The sequence below is a fragment of the Haemorhous mexicanus genome, chromosome 8, assembly GCF_027477595.1.
Source record: "Haemorhous mexicanus isolate bHaeMex1 chromosome 8, bHaeMex1.pri, whole genome shotgun sequence".
In the NCBI taxonomy this organism is placed as follows: domain Eukaryota; kingdom Metazoa; phylum Chordata; class Aves; order Passeriformes; family Fringillidae; genus Haemorhous; species Haemorhous mexicanus.
In genome coordinates, this window is record NC_082348.1 from 19669955 (window position 1) to 19691002 (window position 21048).

Consider the following 21048-nt stretch of genomic DNA (forward strand, 5'->3'; position numbering starts at 1 on the left):
TAATTTGTGGCATATAAAGCGTTTAACACCAAGTTACTAATAGAAGTGTTAAAATTAAGTTCAGTTCTTATGCTTGTCAGATCCTGTCATCTTTGGCTACCTAAAGATCAGGGTTAAAGCTACTGTTGCTGGAAAGTTTGGAATATAGACTGAATGAGGTGAAAATGAGGTGACAGCTGGTAATCATTCTTCTTCAATGATGCAGTGATTGTTCATGGAGCAGTAGCAACATGAGTCTGCTAATTTCACACTCTTTGAGCCAAGTGCTTAGTGTCAAAACCAGCACCAGTCAGTAATGCAAATTGCTGTGATGGAGCAGCTTCCCAGCCTCTTAGACTCCCCCAGCAGAATTCTCTGCATATGTATTTCTTTTGAAGCATTATAGGGCCTGTTAATAAATGTTGAAAAGATGCAGTCCTACTACTGCTTGATGAAGCTTTTGAGAGTCTTAAAGAAGTTTGTTTACCCTGTACTTCAGTTGTTCCACGAGTCAAAAGTAGGAAAAATACAGCTATTTACCTTTCCGATTCAAGGTGATTTGGAAGAAAGTTAGAAACAGTCTTTTGGGAAGAGGAGTTGATTTTAAAAATACCTATGGAAACAGAAGATAGGGCAAAAACTATGTTCATTAAGTCAGATGTAGCAGATTTTTACACAGTGGAGGGGACAAAGACCAAAATGGTAATACTGACATTAGTAAGAATCTCTGATAAAAAGAAAAACAATATTTAAATATAAAATCACAGCAAGTATCAGGGTTGATTTTATAGACACACATGCAAAGAAGTACTAAAAACTGAGAAACTACAAAGGATAAAACTGATGTTTGTCTTATCAGTTCATTTATTTCAGTGCTTCTTTATAGTAGTTCATTGACTGATTGACACAGCATGGTCCAGCTGCAGAGAGGTGAGTGCTGGCCAGCTGTCTCTGCTGCTGATAGCAGAGTAGGATCCTTGTCTGGTCAGTAGGGGATAGCTAAGGGTTGGAAGCCTGATCACGTGGGACAAGTGAGATAGGAGACTTTCCTAGTCAGAGTATCGAGGGTGGAAAGTTCCTCAAGCCTCAGGATACCTGAGCTCTGTATTTGGTTCAACACCTCAGCAGGTCAAACTTCTGTCATGACTTCTGTAAAGTGAATGCTTGTTTATTTTCATAGCCTCTCATTAAAAGGCAATTTTTGTTGCTTCTTATCCCAGAAACCTCAGTGCTTTCATTTTTATGAAAAAAAATGAAAAGCACTGAGGTTTCTGGGATAAGAAGCAACAAAAATTGCCTTTTAATGTATCTGTGTGCAATACAGAGAAATCTTGTTTATCTTCTGATCAATTTCTCCGTTCCTCTTTATTCAGTATTTGTCCTACCTCCTGATTTCCTTCAGTAATCTACAGTGTTGATCCTGATCCTACATGAGGTTGCCTTAGACCTTATTTCTGTGCCTATCTGTGCCTGTAATATGTAACCCTGGACCCCAATGGGTGGAGTGCTCTTCTCCTTTGGTATTTAATCTTCATAATTACTCTGGTTTGTATCCATTTAGTGTGCATAAAAGCTTTTCCTGGACAGGAAACATTTCTCTAAAAAATCATAGCTTAGTTCCACTACATAGCTTTTTTTAAAAAAAAATCTCAGCTTAGTTCTACTATTCTTTTATATACTGTTAAAACTGCAGTCCTGCTGGACTAAGCTGGACACAACTCCTTTCTCTCACAACCCTCAGCCTTATTCAGCAACTGCTTGTACACTGAAACAAAGGCGCTGATACTGTAGTAATTTTTTCATTATTCAGTCCTTTCTCCCCTTAGGTATTTCTACTTAAAATAATGCTTGAAATAAACCCTACAAAATCAAATCTTAAATTTTGTGAGTTTAAGTGTATATTTCAGCCTTTTTAGTCCTTTGTCATAAGTGCAGTATGCATTGCTATCTTTGGTTTGTGCTGGAGCTTTATTACTGCTCACAGGTGTAAAGAATGCAAGATAAAACAATCGAAATAATTATGGTATTCAGGTTCCCAAACCCAGAGACAGTCTATGGAAATAAAGGATGTAGATATGCTCAAAATGTTATTAATTGTCATTTTATTTACTGTATCATTCCACTGTGATTTTTTTTCTTCTTTCTTTCTTTTTTTTTTTTTAAGAATGGCATGAATTCTAATGTCTATAAATTTTCCCGTTTTATGAGAGGTATTTTAAATGTTTTATCATTATTACAGTTAATTTAAAAAATAGGAGAAGACTTACTGAATATATCTGTCCTTGGCTCTGCACCCCATTGTCCCACAATAAAAGAAAGTAAAGCTTCTGCTTCTGTAAAATTATGACTAACTCAAAGGGAAGCTTTGATTAAAGAAGTTGTTTTGGGAGTGATTTTATTTTAATACATTCTGAGTTGGATTCATGTTTAAATTAGACACGTTCTCTTTTTGAGGCCTGTTTTCCTTGCCTGGACTGTGCCAAATGGTCAACAGTGGGAGTGTAAGGCCGTGTAGAATTTCCGGGTGTTAGTAACATGGCAAACATGGGAGTCATTTCTGTGGGATGCTAAGTGTTCCTGTACACAAATTCAGTAAAGGCTGGGGACATTCCGGTCTGTGCTGCAAAGCCAGTTTCAGTTTCTGCAGAATCTTCCTGATTCAAAACTATGTTTTTTAGCTTTTAGGGGATATATTGTTCGTAAAAACTACACAAGATTGAAAACCAGCACTGAGTGTGTAGCAGATCCTCAGCTTACCAGCAGCTGCTCTACTTCTGATTTTGGTTGTGAAGAAGTCTGGTAAGTTGAATCCTTTACTATCTATTTTTTAACAAAAGTGATTTCCCACACAATAAGATCTGAAAGGAGCAGATTGGTCATCATGATTCAGCCAGCTCTTATAAATCTGCCATATTCTGATTATGACCACCTATAGGTTAGCAAGTTCTCCCTCCAGCTTAGTCATCTCAGTGATCTCCCAATTAGTGGAAATGTGCTGTTTGTTCTGGATTGCTCTCCTGGTTTTGTGCGCTTGTAAGTACCTAGAATACTGCAGATTGCAGACAGAATTGCAAGTGCTCAGCATTTCATCATTCACTGCAGTACATGTTATTAAATGTCCAAGAGAGGAAGGTTCCCCTTCTGTGCCTAAAAAGTTCCATGCAGACCAGCAATGAGACTGGGAAAAGAGCTGTCAAGAGCAGATGGACACTTTCTGTCACTGACAGAAAGCCTAGGAATGCTGTGAACCATGGTGGTGCTCTTCTCTTGAAGAGAAGAGGTGTTTTACCACTTAAAGCAATGGATTCACTCCAGACAAATCTTCCTGTGACATGTCCTTAGGTATGAGAGGCAAAGGGATCTGTTACGTTTGACTCACCAGCATTGTTCTAGCACGGGTGGCTGGATTTGCAAGACTAGTCCCTTTCATTAGTTTCAGTGACTGAGAGTTACCAGATCTCTCCTGCTGAAGCCATTCTGGAGAAGTTAACAGTTATTTCTTTTTCCATGTATGTTCATAGCATTGAGTTTTGTTAACTTCCATGCCAACTCTGCTACATGCCCTAGAGCATTATTATAAAACTTTGTTCAGGTGTAAGCACCTGCATTTTTGCAGGTTATTAATGCTCCAGCATCTTTTCCTTGAATCAAGTATTCTATTTCAGCAAGAAAAAGATTCAGACCATTGGACAAGGACTAAATAGATAAATAAACAGTTTTGGTAATGATTTTCAGGGTGAAGAACTGCATTTTACCATCATAGCTCTGTTTTGGGTTTGCTTGACTGCTCACTGGGGAATGAGATTCCTAATTTATGATTCCCTTCATGTGCATGCAATGCCTTCTGTTTCTTCAAGTCTTTAAGGGGTGTGTATCTTGTGATCTCCCTAGGACTATTGATGATCATGTGCTCATTTGTTCTCCACTGATGGTTGGAAACAAGAGCTAATAAGATGTCTACTGTCAGCTTTCTTTGGCATCCAGAATTATAATTATTTGCAATGTAAATAGACTTAAATTATTTGTTTACTGTTGAGGTGAATTTGGGCTCTGTGTAGCACATATATACAGCCTTTAAAGACATTTAGCCACCAAACTGACATTGAAATCAGTGTCTAAATGCATTTAGATATCTGACCTGAAGATGTCCATGTAAAATACATTGGCAGTTCAGGTCTTGCACCAGTCCCGGTTGCAGTTTAGAGTCAGATAGATAAATAAGTTCATCTTTTGCGTGGAGATGGGAAAGTGCCATTACTGCTGGCAGTTTTTAATTTAACCCAAACAAAAGCTGCACGTTATTTGCCTAATCCCATGCATTTCTCAGCAATGCCTCGGTTCCAGTGGTTTCAGCAGGACTCGAAAATGTCAGCATTTCACAGGTAATGTTTAGAACTTTAGGACTAAATCCAGTAACTTAGTTGCCATTAATCAGGCATCACATTTTCATGTAGCTGTTCCTGGGCTGTTATTTTAGGCACATGGCTGTTCAGTTATACAGGAAACTTGTAGGAAAAAGAAAGGTGCAGATGCTTAACACAGTAGGTGATAATCTGATCCTAGAGAAGGCAACCTCAGTGTAGCTTCACGTATTGTGGAATAAAGTAAAGAAAATAAAATACTATTTTGTCTTCATTTTCTTTCATTTCTTCTAATTTCTTTTATTTTTTTTTTTCCCCCCTAACTGGGTCTGGAAAATGAGAAATGAGCTTAAAGGTACTTGGGATCAGAAAGCAAAATGGCACACAGTTGTGTTGTATGCAGAGGAGTATAACTTTGCAGTTAAATGTATGGCAACCTGCTGCTCTTTTAAAGATCTGTGTAAAAGCTGAGTTATAGTGTTATATGTAAAGCACTCAGTTTTACTAAGTCATGAATTTCAAAGTATTTAGAAGAAATGAGTACTTAAATTAATTCAGGAGAAGAAATTGAATCTCTACACCTAGCTCATGCTCTTCAGTCAGTGAATGCAGGACATAAGCAAGCTGAAGCCAATAAATGACGTGGCTTTCTAATTTAATGCACACATTTGTTCATTTAGTATTACATGTTAAAATGTTTAATGCATTTATATGCTTGACTTGGTTATCAAGATAAATGCAAAGCTGATGTCACAGGTAACTAAGGATGCATTGAGAGTTGGCAAATATCTCTGATTGGAGTAGAAATAGATAATGTAAATGTTAGCAGGGAAATGGTTTGTCTCATTGAAAAAATGTTTTTGCCATTCAGTTCCACAAATCTGTGGAAGTGTCTGTGACTCCTGCTGAAACAGGATCCTGGGAATAATTGTACACCTGGGAAGCTGACACTAAGTTTTAATTCCCCAAAACCATGCATGTATGAAACATTTGCCAAGCCTTTTCTTGACATCATCAGCCACTGAGAGGAAGCTGCAGGCCTGCATCAAGGAACTGAATCACAATCAAACCTTGAAAGGGGCAGTTATTTTAAAGACAAACATGATCAAGGCATGAGTAAAACATGGTTCAAATAAGGAGAGTGGAAGCCTTTCTGAGCTATTTTTACAACAGCTGAATAGGAGATTTACCATTCTGTATAAAGCTGAATAGGCAGCAAAAAAGGGAGGAGTGTGATGAGGTCTCCTGTTTCGCAAGGAGGGCACAGACACCAACCTTACTTAATGTCTGCCTCCGTTTTGCAATTGATCATTGCAGAAATCAAAAATGCTGTATTTTGCAATGGCATAGCTAAAATTTCAAGTTAATATTAGGGATCTTTTGAGCTTTTTAGGAGTAATTTATGAAGAAGTGAGAAGTAATTTTCTAAAACATCATGTGATTTAAACTTGTTAGATTGACATATCTCTAGTGAATATATTTTTCATAAATGTTCTTGCTTAGGATAATATACAGTTCAGTGACTAAGGACCTTATTCTATGCTACCTTGTTCATCTTCTTGTTCAGACAGAGCTGTCATTCTTAAATATCTTTAAATCCCTTTAGAACCCCATCAAAGTATCTGTAACCTGTATGTTCCACCATCATCATCCTTTCCATTTTCTTCCCAAATGAAAATTGTGTTAAGTAGTACTGATTTGGTACTTCCCCTGGAAAACACTTACTGTATTGTTAATTTTTTCCCCTAGCTCATGGTACTATAGCTCAATGACTGCTAAACATCACAATATAAGTTAGTCACATGTACACAATCAGTGCCATCATACTGTCTTGTATAGATGAGGGCATTGTTTCTACGTAGTGACTTTGTTACACATCAGTTGGGTCTGTGACTATAACTGTGTGTCAGTGAGTATCCCTTGCTCCTTGGTTTCCTTTGGAGCTCTGTGTGTTAAGAGTAGAAGATACCGGACATCAACATCAGTTCACACTTTTGAACTGAGTTCATTGTGATTTTTTTCCCTTGTATCTTTCTCTTTTTACCTATTTTGTGTCATGTCCAGGCTTTGGTCACCTTAGGTTCTCAAAAACATTATTTTTAGTAAAGACATTCACATGAGATTGTGAATCTCATCACAGAATCAAGATTGTATAATAGTCTGTACAAAGCTACACAGGCACACCAACTTAAATGTTTAAAAAACTATAGACAAAGAATAATTATCATCATTTTTCTACAGGAAGTATGCATGTGAAAGTCAAGTTCTAGAAATGGGTCTATTTCTGCTCTCTAATGGCTGACTGATGAAGCAGAATCTGATGACTAAATTTGTATCAGTACTGAGTGGTGGTACAAGGGCTCGAGAGGGTAGGGTTTAAATTAGAAGCGGTTACATGAAATGTAATGAACTGCAATATGAAAGTCAATCGTGTTCCAAAGTTTACATTGGGAGGTTTACTTGATGTGAGAATAAATCAACTCACGTATGCATCTTAACATTTTGTCATCGCTGTCAAGATTTGGTTAAGGTAATATATTAGAGACTGCCCTTGAAGAAAATTAGCAAGTCCTTTGGCAGCAAAAATGAGCACAAATCTCTGTAAACCATGGTAAAGGAAGATGTCTAAGAAAGATGAAAAACTAAGGGTCATGTGGTATCATTTCTCCTGTCATGAAAGGCTGATGTGAAAACAAACTGTTCTCTGTTGACAATCAAGAGAGAAATAATGGGTTTTTATTGCAGCACAAGAATGTTAGGTTAGACATCAAGAAAAGCTTACTAATGGTAAGTTGAGTTAAACCCTGTGTAGGTTACCTTGGAGAGTTTTGACAGCTCCATCACTGCAGGTTTTTAAAATCAGGTTAAGCAAATGTATGGGAAAAAAATAGGTGTAGCTGATTTTTCTCTGAAAATGGGTGTGACTTAGATGATTTGTCAATTTTTTTTTATTATTTGTAAACACATAGTGACTTCTTGAACTGTAACATTTCTGAGCCAGTGGGTTTGACATTGCAAGCCAGTTTTTATAGCATCATAGTGCCACCAGCTGTTGCTGCATCAGTGTGGGAAGGAAGTATAGAAATGGATCTAGAGGAATTCTTCACATCTGCTTTCCTTGCAATGGCATTGTTGCTGTGCCTGAAAAATGAGTGAGATTCATTTCTCAATGGTTTGCTACAGCTGGAGGCCCATTGAAATAGCACACAATGTGGATTTACCTGCATGGGCACTGGTGGATTAGCACATAATTACAGTATCCTGTGTATCACAGAGAGATTAAATATGATTTCAGTCAAATGAGCACAAATTCATTTAGAAACGGGTTTCATGTGAATTCTCCTGTTTCATATAAAAGCTCTTCTGTCTTTGCTGTGGTTTCTTTGACTTGATCTGGCAGCCTTCATCTCTTTCAGTCAACAACAAAACCTTCCAAGAATTCTTTTCATGAAAACAAAAAGAAAAATAATCACTATGTTGATGTGTTTCTGTTCTTCATGGAGAGCTGATTTAAAGGGTCACATCTCTACATTTTAAACCTATTTTTTTTCAGGATCTTCAGAAGAATGCCATTGGGTCGTGGTAATTTATTCCCTTACACCTTTCCCCTTGGGTGATTTCAGTTTCTGTCAAGATCACGTTGCAATTTCTTGTATAAGGCTTCTTTTGAATATGAATTTTCATTTCTTTCCACAAGAAAAGCTGGTATAAAGACATGCTGGTTTCCTTTAATAGCTTCACTTTCCTATTTTTAATCATAGCAAACATTGAGATTATTGCTTGTGATGGAAATAGGAAGTCTGCAATCCTTGTAGCATGCAGTAGAATCCATGGGCCTGATTCTGATGTCATGTGAGCTTCTAATTACTTTGTTGTTCTAAGTTTAGTTCCTCAGGATTTTTAAAGGTGGGAATTTGGGCACAATTTTCCAGTGTCATCTAGTTTTTTGCTCATTCCCACATCTACCCACACTGGAAGGATTGAATTTTTTCTATTCCATAAAATATTGCTTTTGCAAAATGAACTGTATTATTTCTAGTAGAATCCCTTGTAGTGTTTCTAACATTTTCAAAAGCATTTAAATAATGAAAGTAAAAGGGCCACTACTTTTACTGGTAATGACCAGAGTAACTGCAAAACTAGCTATTTTTTCTCCAGCGTAAGTTAATATCCATTACTAGATTTATGTTGCTATGGTTCAACTCCTTTCAATGCTAAGGACAGTGAGTCTATACACTATACAGATGTCTAGACAGACCTTAAGAATCAATGTTTCTTTCTTTTTCCAATGTTTCTTGCTTAGGGAGTGATTTATAGACAGCCTGTATGTGAAGACTGAGGCGTATTACAGCTCAGTAGCTGAACAGTCAGCAGCAAATTGTTGAGTTGCCTGACTGAAACCAGGCCCATGAACCCAGATCTGATACCACGTTTTCAGAAGTATTCCCTGCCAGTTTGACGTTGTGGTGGGTTGACCTTGGCTGGCTGCCAGGTGTCCATCAAGCTGTTCTGCCATTCCCCATCTCGTCAGGACAAGGGAAGAAAATGAGAAGCTCATGAGTAACAGCTAGTACTCAAGGGCATACTTGTGGTAGCAACAGTAATTCTGTGGAAGGTTGGGCTCCCTTGCAGCAAATATAACCCAATTTAAAATTGTTTTTATCAGAAACAATGCATCACTGGGATCCTGACAGAGAGTTGGGGTTTACGGGCTTCCAAATTCCAGAGGCTGATTTTTGCTAGCTTAGGATGTACAGAAGGAAAGTTGCTGCTTTTTACTTTTGTGCTTTAAACAATTATATAAGGTCCTAGCTGTGGCAAGGTTGTGTATTTTTTTTTTTTAGTAGAAGACAGAGCTATTTTCATGCTGCTTATTTAGATCCAGATCCAAACAACCACAAAATCTGAATATTTAAATTCATATGATAATTCAGTCTGGTTTTGGCATTGTAGGCCATTTGCAACATACTGATATGGCAGCAAATTTTGATTTTGACATCCACCACAGTGATATTTGAGGATTATTAATCATTTCTACCTTGTATTTGATTTATTTTCAGAAATACTGGGGAAGAGGGGAGTGCTTCATCTCAAAAAATGCTTGAGAAAATTTTGGGGAAAAGTGGCAGGTTATCTAACCAGTGCCACTAAATAAATTATTATCTAAATAATATATATACAAGATAAATAGTAATAAAGAACTTTACAGATAATATAGTATATGCACAAATGCAGTGTAAAATATAGTCCTAGACATATGTTTTACTTTCTATTTTAAGAAGTCTGCCAGTACTAAATGGTAATGCATTTCTAAAATGGATCCCTTCCTTTCCTCCAAGGAAAACACAAGTTTAAATTCAATTTCTATTTTAGGGAGAATGTTTTTCTTCTCTTTCTTTGTGACAAAGAATAAAGGGGGACATCAATTCCGCTTATCTGACATGCAAGTCCGAAGTTCCCTCATGAAATTGAAACATTACAGAAAAGATGAATGTTTACCACATTTATGAACTTCATTCTGTTTTGACAATGAAAAAGTCTTTGTATGAATCCCGGGTTGAGGACCATGAGCATACCAAATAATTTCTATGAGCCTCAATTTTTTTAATCCACTAAATTAAATTGGTAGCATCTTTTTTGGTATTGCATAGCTGAAGATTCTGAAACAATTTCTGTCTGGGTGAACTTTACTGCTGAAGAAATCCATTGACTTCAAAGGCCTGACAACGAGGATCACGGCCTGCAGAAGGTTTTTATGTTACTTTAATCAGCATTAATGAAGTAGGAGTTGGCCTTTAATATTTTTATGGCGACATAATGTGATGATAAAATAGTAACAGATATAGACAAAGAATCTAAGACATCTTACTTCTTGCTCTGTCTTTAGCCCACATGGCTTTAGGAGAGCACATGTGTTTCACTTCTTGCTCATCCATCAAATTTTGTGTCTTAAATTTGAATACTGTGAAAATACCTTTTCACAGCCCTGGGAAAAATATTTAATATAAAATCTTAGCAAATTAATACATTACTTCAATCTCATTGAAGTCTTGTATACACATTTTACACATCTACACAGACGCAATTTTTAATGACAAATTCATTGCTCATAACCGGTTGCTGTGTTTAACAGTATGCACTTTCTTATGAGAGGAAATGGGACTGGTCTGGTTTTTTTTCTGAATTGGTTGTATGTGCATATTTAGAAATTGGGGGAGGGGGAAAAGGGAAAATCAACAAAAAAATGTGTATGCCAGTAAACCTTTTATAAGAGTGAAGAAATTACAATATTTAAACTAAATTTTTTCTTTTTCTTCGCTTTTAGGCAGCAAACCAGTAACCAGTCTTCTCCCGTGGTGCCTGATTTTCTTGACAAACAAACTAAAAAGGTACTACTAAGTTTATATTCTAAAACAACATCCCATTTTAACTTCAAATTCCTGAGTCCACAGTTCTGCAATGTGTTCATGTCTGCTTGGCAAAGCCATCTGAACATGAAACCGTTAGTGGTGTTTTGAAGTCTTTGAGACAAAAGCCTGCTTGCTAAGAACTTTAGTTCTGTAGAGAGACAGGGAGGTACAGTGAATAAGAGAATCAAAAGGCTGGAAATTTGCTGCTGAGAATAAATGCTAGCTGCTCCCTGAGGTGATTTGTCTGTGCACTTCACTTTCTACAGATGTTAGAGACTCTTTTTTAGTAAGGACCTGAGGTTCTTTGGTAGCACTTTGATATCCTGCTCGAATTCAATATGTGAAATGGAGGAGTCGCTCTGTGACTTGGAGCACAGCATAGTCTTTGAAGTCTGATCCAATTTTTGCTGCTTACCATTTGATGTTGAAAGGATGAAATGGAGAAAATGTACAGTTTTTGCCAGTAACTCTGCTGAGCATATGTAAGATTAAAAAAACAAAATCCCTTGGATGATGTACTTAGAAATGTTAAGCAGATTAATACCTTCCTATAGCTTTTTCTAAAGACACAAATTAACTATGAGAGGAAATCAGCATACAGTGCATGCTATGATTTAACTGCACGAGGAAAGGGGATAAATAAGTTAAATGGAAAAAAGTAAACAAATGTTTGTGATACGGGTGCTAAGTCGGTGTTGCTGAAAGCCACAAGAATCTTGTGTAACTTAAATCTAGCATTAGATGTTTCAGAGTCTTGGAAAATAACAAGTTGTTCTCTATGAGATCACAGCTGTAAGTTATCATAAGCAAGTGGAATCAATACATTTCTTATGTGCCTAAACCAGCATTCTTTATTCCAGAATAATTTGGATGAGATTTCTGCTTCTCCATTTATTCTAAAACATTCATTTGAAACAAATGATTCACAATCAATTAGCCAATCCCAGACAGTTGCAGACCATCAGTTGTCAAGTCTCTTGACATCCTGTAAAAAAGGAGGTAAGAAATATAATAAAGTAGCAGAGATATTTTGTTTACTGCTTATAAGCTACATGTTGCCAGCATGTAACTTGCTTTATGTATTGATAAGATCATTTAACAATGCCTTGAAAGGCAGGAAACATAATGGAAGAACTTTCTTCTATACACTTTCACTCTGGAAATGTGAAAAAGCCCTTAAATCTCTGTATTACAGAGGCAAAAGTAAAATGATTTTTAAAATACACTTTCTGTTAAAAGTGTCATTACTAATCTCAAAATACCCTTTTAATGAAATCAAATCTACCTTCAAGAGCTTCAGCTTTCCTTTGCCTTCCAACCTCAGAAGTCAAAGACAGTAATGAAATCTCTCGTGTTGGGCAGAATGAAAGACGACTAGTTTGTTCACACACACAAAGATTCAGCCAGCAGCATGGGAACACCTGCAATACTTCTACAATCTGTGCAGTGCAACTTTTTTATTTTATTTGCTGTTATGTTACTTTTGCTGTGTTCAGCAAGAGTTTCAAAACTTAAAGTAAAACATTTTGACATTTTTTGAATTTTACCTGGTTTATCTTTGGATATTCCAGGAAATCATTACCTATCAGAATACTTTTCTCTTATCATGGTTTTTATAATCATCCTATCTTTGCAAATCCATGAATGCAGACTTTATTACTAGACTGTAGAATAACTTTCACAGTTTAAGATGAAGTAGGTTGATAATGTGATATCAGTATCCAGAGCCAAAATGTATATGATAGTAAATTAATTTCCAGATTAGTACTGAAAATTAGTTGTTTATAATCTCATGCTACTAATTAACATTGCTGTTTATTTATTTAATGTGGGATACCTTTCATCTCATAAATCTACAAATATTTATCTGAATAATTAAGGCCTAATCCTGCAATTTATGTGTTTAAATTTTGCAGAGTTCAATAAAACAATTTACAATGTAAAGGTAAGAAGATAGGTATTTATAGGGAATTTGTTCTGTTAATACAATGTTTTTTCTCAGGCATAATGTGCTTTCCATCCTAAAAAGAGAATAGTATTTAAACAGCGCAGGTTGAGAAATCCATTCTTCCCTCTTCATGCATTTCAGTCCATATTGGTTTTGAATCCATTGTGTGGAACTGCAGGGGAAGTTTGCATTGCTATCTTAAATTATTGCATGTTAAATAATAAACCTGTCAAACAGAAATATCTTCATTGCAGCAAATCCTCTTGAGGGAAGCAGTCAGGGCCCAAATCCATCATCTTTACTCTCGCTGCATATTGTATGTTACCTTGCAACTGGTCTCCTTGAAATCAAAGACCTTGTGTCTGAGGTAAAACAATTAGAGTAAAACTGGCAGAATTACACCCTTAGCAAACATAATTCAGAACCATTACCCAATTTTGAGTGTCTTCAAAAGTGTGAAATGACAGAAGAATAAAATTTGAAGAGGAGATAAATGCAACACTGATCTGAACTATTGGAGAGACATCTATATTTAAATGAATAAGCATGCAAATGCAGAGAAGTAAGGAATTTCCTAGTTAAGCATGAAAATATTCAGATAGATGATCATATAAATCACACTTCAATGAGTAACTCTTAAGGAAGTAAACCTGGTGAGCAATAATAACTTCTTTGGGTGCTTTTAAAAGCACAGCTTGCATTCAGAGATGCAGATGCTTTCACCTGGTGCTCAGTCTGTATTCAGCTGTAGTGTATGAAGTACACTTTTAAGCAGGTAGTATTCTTACACCTATTGTGAAAACCAAGTGAAATAGGAAATATCTCTTTGGAACAAGAAAGCATGTATGAAAATATGTGAGCTTTACAGTGTCAGGTGATACCACATAAGCTGCTATTCACACTAAAAAGCTGCCCACTAGGTAGTCCAAACAATGCCAAGACTGTTATTTTTCATAGTGAAAATTTTTTCTGCAATGTTAGAGACTGATTTTTAATTCTCTGTAAGTTACATTACATACAGCACTAGTCTGCCAGCTTGGTGGTGCTTGGACCTGAAATACAAAGGCCAGTGAGAAAGGGAATGTGACAGGTTTCTGCACTGGTCCATGACCCAGTTACGAAGCAGTGTTGGTGTTTGCTTAAGGAGGAAGTCTGTTTGCAGGCTTAAGCACAAAAGGAAGGACAGGCTGCTTATTTGTCTTGAGGCCTTAGTAGGTGAGGGTCTAGTTCAGTCAAGAGGGGACAGAACGCAAAAGGACAAAATGCTTGATATGACTGTGTGTTTTTGTATTAATCGAAGGGTCTGTTCTCTCATATCTTGTTATCTGGCTGTCTGATAGCATGGGCTGCCTGTTCTTAATACCAGAATGGCAAAGCAAGAATAGAGAAGGAAATTTCCACAAAAATCATGCAAAGACTATACTCTGTAATTAATACAGAGACAAAAGCCTCTTTTTCACATCAAAAGCCTTCTCACTGGGTCATAGAAAGACTGAGCGGTATGGCCAAACCACAAGCACAGCAAGTGCATGCATGTGCTATGGTTCTGTAGAGTCACAGGGGCTGGTTTTACACTGCACAGACATTCCCCTGCACTCTGCCAGAGCACTAGGGCAAGACCAGTAACATTGCTGAGGATTCCCTCCAATGTTTCTGCTGTACACAGTGCCGGGGCAGAGAGTCCAGTAGTTAGTAACAATTAAGCCAGAAGTTAGTTATTCTAGTCACAATGTAGTACCGAAGGAATCGAAATAATATAATATCCAGAGGAAAAGTAGTGGTATTCCCATAGATGAGATAGATAGTGAGAATGTTTGAAATTATTAATGAAGAGTGCTTCACAGGGAATTGACCAATGTAACTTTGCTTCAAAGGTAAATGTGACAGATTTTCTGAGATGCAAAGGAATTACATTTGCAAAAGGAAAGCTAACAATATTTCTGCATTGACCAAACAATGATGTAATTTTTTATGCTTAGCACAGACATTTTGAACAAAGTGAGAAAATACACAAAGAGACTCTGGCCGTGGACATTGTCTCATGGGAGAACAATGTGACTTATGAATATGTTCACTTTATGCCTTGCACCCCACATCACAATGCTGAAACTTTGTGAAAAGTAGAGAAAGTTGCCAGGATTCTGCAAAGTCTGGAAGTAAAGTCTTCAGTGTTGTCTGTAGCCACAGTCCAAGGCAGAGAACAGTCCATTTCAGTACAGCCTTTGATTTTAGATTCTTTATTCTTTTATATTTTCAAAACTAGTGGAAATTAGGGCTTGACATGTTTCAAGCTGGAGTCCCATTAGTCAGTGACCCATTTTTCTTGCAATTTGCTTTTTGGTTTTTTAATGTTGATAATTTTTTCTCTTCCTTTCTGGTAAACCAGTCATAAAATGGGATTTGGTGAATGTAGCTGTGCTGGGTTTGGGGAAATGTATGAAGTCACTGGGTTTTGAGCTGATGAAGGACAAGCAGATAATTAAATATGTCAGGTTACTACTTGATGGGGAGGAAAGCTGCTGCCCACCTTGCCCACTGTAGACAAGTTTTAGTAGGGGCATTGTGGACATAGGAGTCATTATTCCCAAAATGTTACTCTGTGGTTGTCATCACAGATATGATATTTACAGGTTCATCACCCTAAACAAGAAATTTAAAATAGTGATGACTTCATTAGAAGTTCAGACTTAACTCCAGTTTTAAAGAAGCAATCCAACTTTAATGCTAAGAAGCATTGATAACATGATCATGTTAAAATACCCAAGCCAAAAAGAACAGTGGCTTGGATGTTTGATCTTTGCTTCAGAGTAGAGTTTTCTTTGTGCCAGACTTTATTATTGAAAATACTTTAAAATGCCTCAATATAAAGTCCAGTCTTGATTCAGTGTCTTGTGCTTGGAAGTGAAAGGTGCTTAAATATAGAGAAGTACGTTACACTACATGGTACTTTAATGTTGTAGTAGAGTTTCAACTCTGGTCTCATTTCATTCCTACTTTTACATTTTTTGAAAAAGAGTTAATGGCTATGCAAAGCAATAATCAGTAGTGACTTGGAAATTGGAGCAATTTTTATCCTTGTATTCACAGAAATTCAATATCCCAGCATTACTGTAATATCATAGTATTACAGTAAAGAACAGGAAGTATCTCACACCAAATGTGGTATCAAGATCTGAGTGTGCCTTGTAACGAAAGATGCCACTTCACTTTGTGCAAATAGAGAGAGATCAATCCAAGCCATTCAGCTGTTTGTGTAACTCAGCTTCCTATTTGATTTCGTTATAACAAACCTTCCTTTCTAAGTAGAAACAAAACCACTGCTACATGATGTAGTGTGAAATACTGCATGAACTTTCAGCTAGTTTTCACTGGCAGATGGGATGATATTGACTCATAATGCCATTCCTTTCAGAATCCTGTCACTCAGGAATTTAAAGGAAAGAATTTGTAATCTATTTAGAATTACTTTTAGTTGTTTAAACAGGAGTTTCATTTCATCATTTTTAAGCTCTCCACTGAGTCTAATTTTAGACTGAGGGAATATAAATCATGAAAAGTTTGACTGTAGTCAGTAAAATCATAAGAGTGAGCAGAATCTGGTCTCTTGGTTATAAAAAATTGACATGAAAAGTTTTCTACATATCTGGGGTTTAGAGGAGTTTGGGGCAAAATATTTAGGTTTTTTTAAGGTGATTTTTCTGAGTGGGTCAGGTTTGAGTTTGTTATTCTTTTGCAAATAAAATAGCACGATTACAGGACAATTTGACTGCTACAAGGAGCTCTAAAAGGGCCAAGATAGTGTTACATGTTATGATCTGATTGTGTTGAGCATGCTGTAGCTCTGTGTGAGGCCTGTGAGAGCTCCATAGTATTCTCCTACAACATACCACACTATAACAGACAAATTACTATTAGCCATGCTGCAGCTGAAGGCTCCAGCAGAGGAGTTGATGTGGTAAGTTGTATAATGAATTTCCAGTGAAAAGATCCTGCTAGTGTTCTGTGGCTTTTGAACCAAAATCTGACTGGGCATGTGCAGGAGAAAAAGTAGCTTCTTTTTATTTTTTCCTAAAAGTATATCACTGGATTATTGATCTCGTCACACCTGGGATAAATGCTTTGGGCTTAGTGGAAATCGTGTTTCCAGATCATTCATTTTATCTTGCAAATGTGTAAGTAAAATTCCTCATAAGAAAATATTTTTAGGGTGTCTCTTGAGAAATAAGCTGGTAAGTATGTTTCAAAGCAATCACTAGCCATGAGGATGAAAAACAGTACCTCATTTTCAGGATTTCAGTTCTTTGCCATGTAATTCAGTGGGAGTTTAGAAAATCTAACTGCAAACATAAGTGACATCAGTTGCATTACTCCCAGCCTTATGTAAATTTTTCAGCTGAGACTTGCGGTGATGATGTTTGCATTGGGAACTGATTCACCCACCAGTAGTTTCTGTTAAATCTTTTGCTACTCTGTAATGGCATGATATGCAGCCTGAATCTTGCCAAAGTATCAGACCAACAAATCTGAAAAGAAATTGGCTGTTCATAAATCTTTCTTTACTGCACAGCTTCTTAATTGTTTTTTTCCCCTCCAACAGGCAAAGACACAAACAGTGGCAAGTGATAAATACAAGCTTTGATTTGTTAAACACATGTTAGCTCTATGTTTAGCCCTAGGCAGTGAATTTCATTATAGGCTGGTTTACTTCTGGATTGGTTATTGTGATTGCTTCCAATGCGAAAAGATTTGACCTGCAGCCATGACTGATTAGTATCAGAGGTGAGAGATAAAATAAGATACAAGTAAACTGCAGAGATAAATTGCAATAGAGTTCTCCAGAGACAATTCAGTACTTGTTCTATGTAAAACAAGTTGAATTTCAGCTTGTAATGACTGCATTGTGATAAAAATGGATTGCAGAACTCTCTCATTGAAATATCAAAAAAATACAGTAATAAATCCAAGAAATTTAATGAAGTTGAATAATAAGTACATGATAATGCTGTGCCAAAATCCTGTAGGTTTTAATAGGGGTTCAATTTCTCCTCTTAACACGTAATGTCCACTGATACAAGCTGCTGTTCACCTGCTCTTTGTCTTCATTTCCTATCCACAACATACAGGTTTGTTTGAACACTTCTTTTTGTTGTATCTTTGTGAGTAGTTAAGTTTTTTGTCATGCAGCACGTCACTGTCCTGTTGTTATTGTTTGAAAATTCTTTTAAGTATTCTCTATCAGCCTTATTTTTGTTATCTTGCCACAGTTACTAGTGCTCTGGATCAGCAACATATCTCAGATGACTGATGTACTCTGGCATATGGTGTTGCTCCTAATTCATTATTCTTCTGTTTCTAACAAAACCACACCATTTTTTCTAAGTAAACTTGTTTAGCGTAAGTACAGGGAAAATAACTCTAATAATAATATTTTCACAATGGCTTTTGTGTGTGTGTGTAATTTGCAGAATTTTTAAACTTTTTCTCACATCAGAAAATTTTAGATAATTTCTTTATTTCTGTGTATTTTGTAAGAAAAAGGCTAAGATCATTAATTGTTTGCCTTTATAGAGCTATGATTTAATCTGCTAGCTGTATGTTACCAAACAATTTCTCGATGTTTGCTGGTATTTAAAAATCTGAATTAACTCTGTTGAATTCCCTGCAACTGAGTAGCAATAGCTGGGTTTCACATCTTTCTAGAAGACACTGCATCCTGTCACAAATTATTTTTATAGCTCTTCATAGATACTGTGAAGAGATAACATGGTAGTAAAAGCAGTAACATAATTGACGTGACATTGCAGAATGTTACATGAGGTGTGTGGGATAGTTCAGAAAGAACCATAACAAATTAACTTCTAATGTATTTTGTACGGGTTTGGATTTTTTTCCTCAGTTCTAAATTTGAGTTATTATTCTAGTGGATTGTGATTAGCTGCTGAAAATCATATACAGCTCAGGAGAAGCCCAAACCATGGCATATAAAATGCATGGTTGACCAATGCAAAAAACAAACAAAAAAACAAACAAAAAAACTGAAACATCTCTGAAAAGTAAAGGACAGATACTGAGGACAAAATGCTTGTAACCACATATGTGAAGATGTAGATACTACAAGTTACTCATAGATACAGTTTGATAAATAGGTATTCCATTCACTAAATCATGAACTGGTTCTGAGGCATTTGGGTGGGAAAAAAATTGCCTCACGTGGCTTATTCATTAGCTCTGCTCATGACAATGATTGTATTACTTGGCTGTCCATCATTACTTCTCTCTACTCACTGGAAGTATTTTGTATTTCATTTCTCTCATGGGTAACCTCAGGTGATTCTGATGATTAGGCTGAGTAAAGCGATATTCAATACTAGCTTGTCACAGTAATTGTGAGCTTACAGACCTCCCTTCTGACCCCAGGCAAGGATAATCTTTCTTGAGGCTCTTCCTTGCCTATGGGGAGAATTCCAGGAAGAAGTTGTTGTGCTCAAGTGTTAGCAGTACAGCAGAAAAATAATGCCACAACCCCACCTTCCTGGCTTATAACACCTTTCCCCTGAGGGGAGGTCAGAGTACCAAAATCACAGGAAGTATTGTTACTGATGCCAGTGGGAAAAAGAGGAGCTGCTTTCCTTTGTGTGGTCAGGCAGGCAACAAGCAAATCTTAATCATAACACACCATGTATAAAATAAGAGTTTTATGAATTCTAATATTTCTTTTCCTAAAATACCTCAGTATCTGTTCTTTGCCCTTAAGGTTTGTCCTGCCTTATACATGTGAAAACAAGAATCACAACTATGTAATTACTAGGTGAATTGCCTCTTGCTTGTCAGGTTGGTCTTCCCTACCAGGCTAAGTCTGACAGGGAGAATGCAGACATGACTAAGAAGCTGAATAGCAGTAAAAATACCCATGAAGATTTGATCATCTTTAATACGTCCTTCTTCATCTGACTGTCTTACATTTTGTTGGGAATTGAATATAGATAATGCATGTGATTGCCTAGTACTAAAAAATTGGAAAGCTGTGCCAGCTCTTTACCTTCAGTTACAGATTGTTTTTGTCCTAGGAGGAGCTTCTTCAATTCTTTGTCTGTGGCTATTCTAGTGTAGTGCTATTCTTGGGACTCCGTCTCGCCAATGTGCTTCTGTTGCATCCTGCACACACACAAAAGTTACATTCAAAACAGAGAAAAAATATTACATTGTTCCAGCCTCTTTTTGCAGATCTGGGATTTGCAAACACCAAAAATGCCCTGCAGCAAAGTGGTACAATTGTTTTTTCTACATTCTTTTAATGTTGTTCTTTACTGCATATTCTTAGTCACGATAAAGAGCATGACTATCAAATGAATAACAGCAAGCTTGTCAGTTTTAAAGGGCTTACTTGGAAAGAAGAAAAACAAACCAACAAGTAAGTTTGCTGCAGCTCTAAAAAAAAGAGAGCTAATTTTAGTAGCAGCATGGATAGGTGGAGTTTCAAAAATTAAGAACTAGTTGCTATAATTAAAAATTGGTAAAAGGGGTACTTATGTAACAAAAATCTTTGACCTGTTGGTTTGTTTTCAGAGACAGGAGAATTCAGGTCTGCATACTGTCTCGCCTGTTGTCCCAAAAGGGCACAGGAACAAGATTCCAGTTTGGGCTAGCCCCTCATATTTTGCTCATCAGACTTTGAGACTAAGTGATATCAATTTCTTTCATCTCTTTGTTGTCAATGTGCTTCCAATTAATATTTCATTCATAAGAAACTGATAAATTGGAAGTTCCTAATCTCCTCACAAAGATTCGCTCCTTGCAATGGTATTCAGAACAGCTGTAAGTTCAAGTCCATAGTATATATCAGTTTTCTGACTGCATATCCAGGCTCACACTTTGTGCCTTTTGATCATTGATTTATGGCCCAAGAAGGGTAAATTCCTCAGCTTCATATCCAAAGGAGCTTAACTGCTTTAGAAAAATGAAATTTTGCATGACTATATTTAGATACTCTTGTTTGTAAACCGTAGTCTACATTAAAACATTCCCTGGGAAGAGCATGGTCATCAGACAGCCATAGGCAGACATGTCTCAGGGCATTGCGAATGAAGTAGGATTTTCATTATTGGCTTTCATCATCATAAGCAACTTACAACCTAAAACTTTCAAAATCAGATTGCCTACATGGTAGTAGCATGCCACACAAGCTAATCATTGACATATACTGAAGAAAATCACTGTTAATTCACAGAACTCTCTCTTCTTGTCCCTCACACAAAATAAATATGCACAGTCAGAAAGCGTCTGCCAATTTTCTGCTTAAATTCTGTAACTTGTTTGTGGAATTGTAGTCCCTTTGGTGTGACTTGCAAGG

The 21048-nt window shown here is 36.6% G+C and overlaps 1 protein-coding gene across 1 annotated transcript in view; it reads left to right on the forward strand.

The window, feature by feature from the left end:
* MYO3B (myosin IIIB) overlaps nucleotides 1–21048 on the forward strand; it is a 170196-nt gene that overhangs the window by 116335 nt on the left and 32813 nt on the right. Inside the window, exons 30-32 of the mRNA XM_059852361.1 lie at nucleotides 2658–2778; nucleotides 10666–10729; nucleotides 11611–11749. Of these exons, the coding sequence (XP_059708344.1) occupies nucleotides 2658–2778; nucleotides 10666–10729; nucleotides 11611–11749 (324 nt within the window). The remainder of the gene's footprint in view (nucleotides 1–2657; nucleotides 2779–10665; nucleotides 10730–11610; nucleotides 11750–21048) is intronic.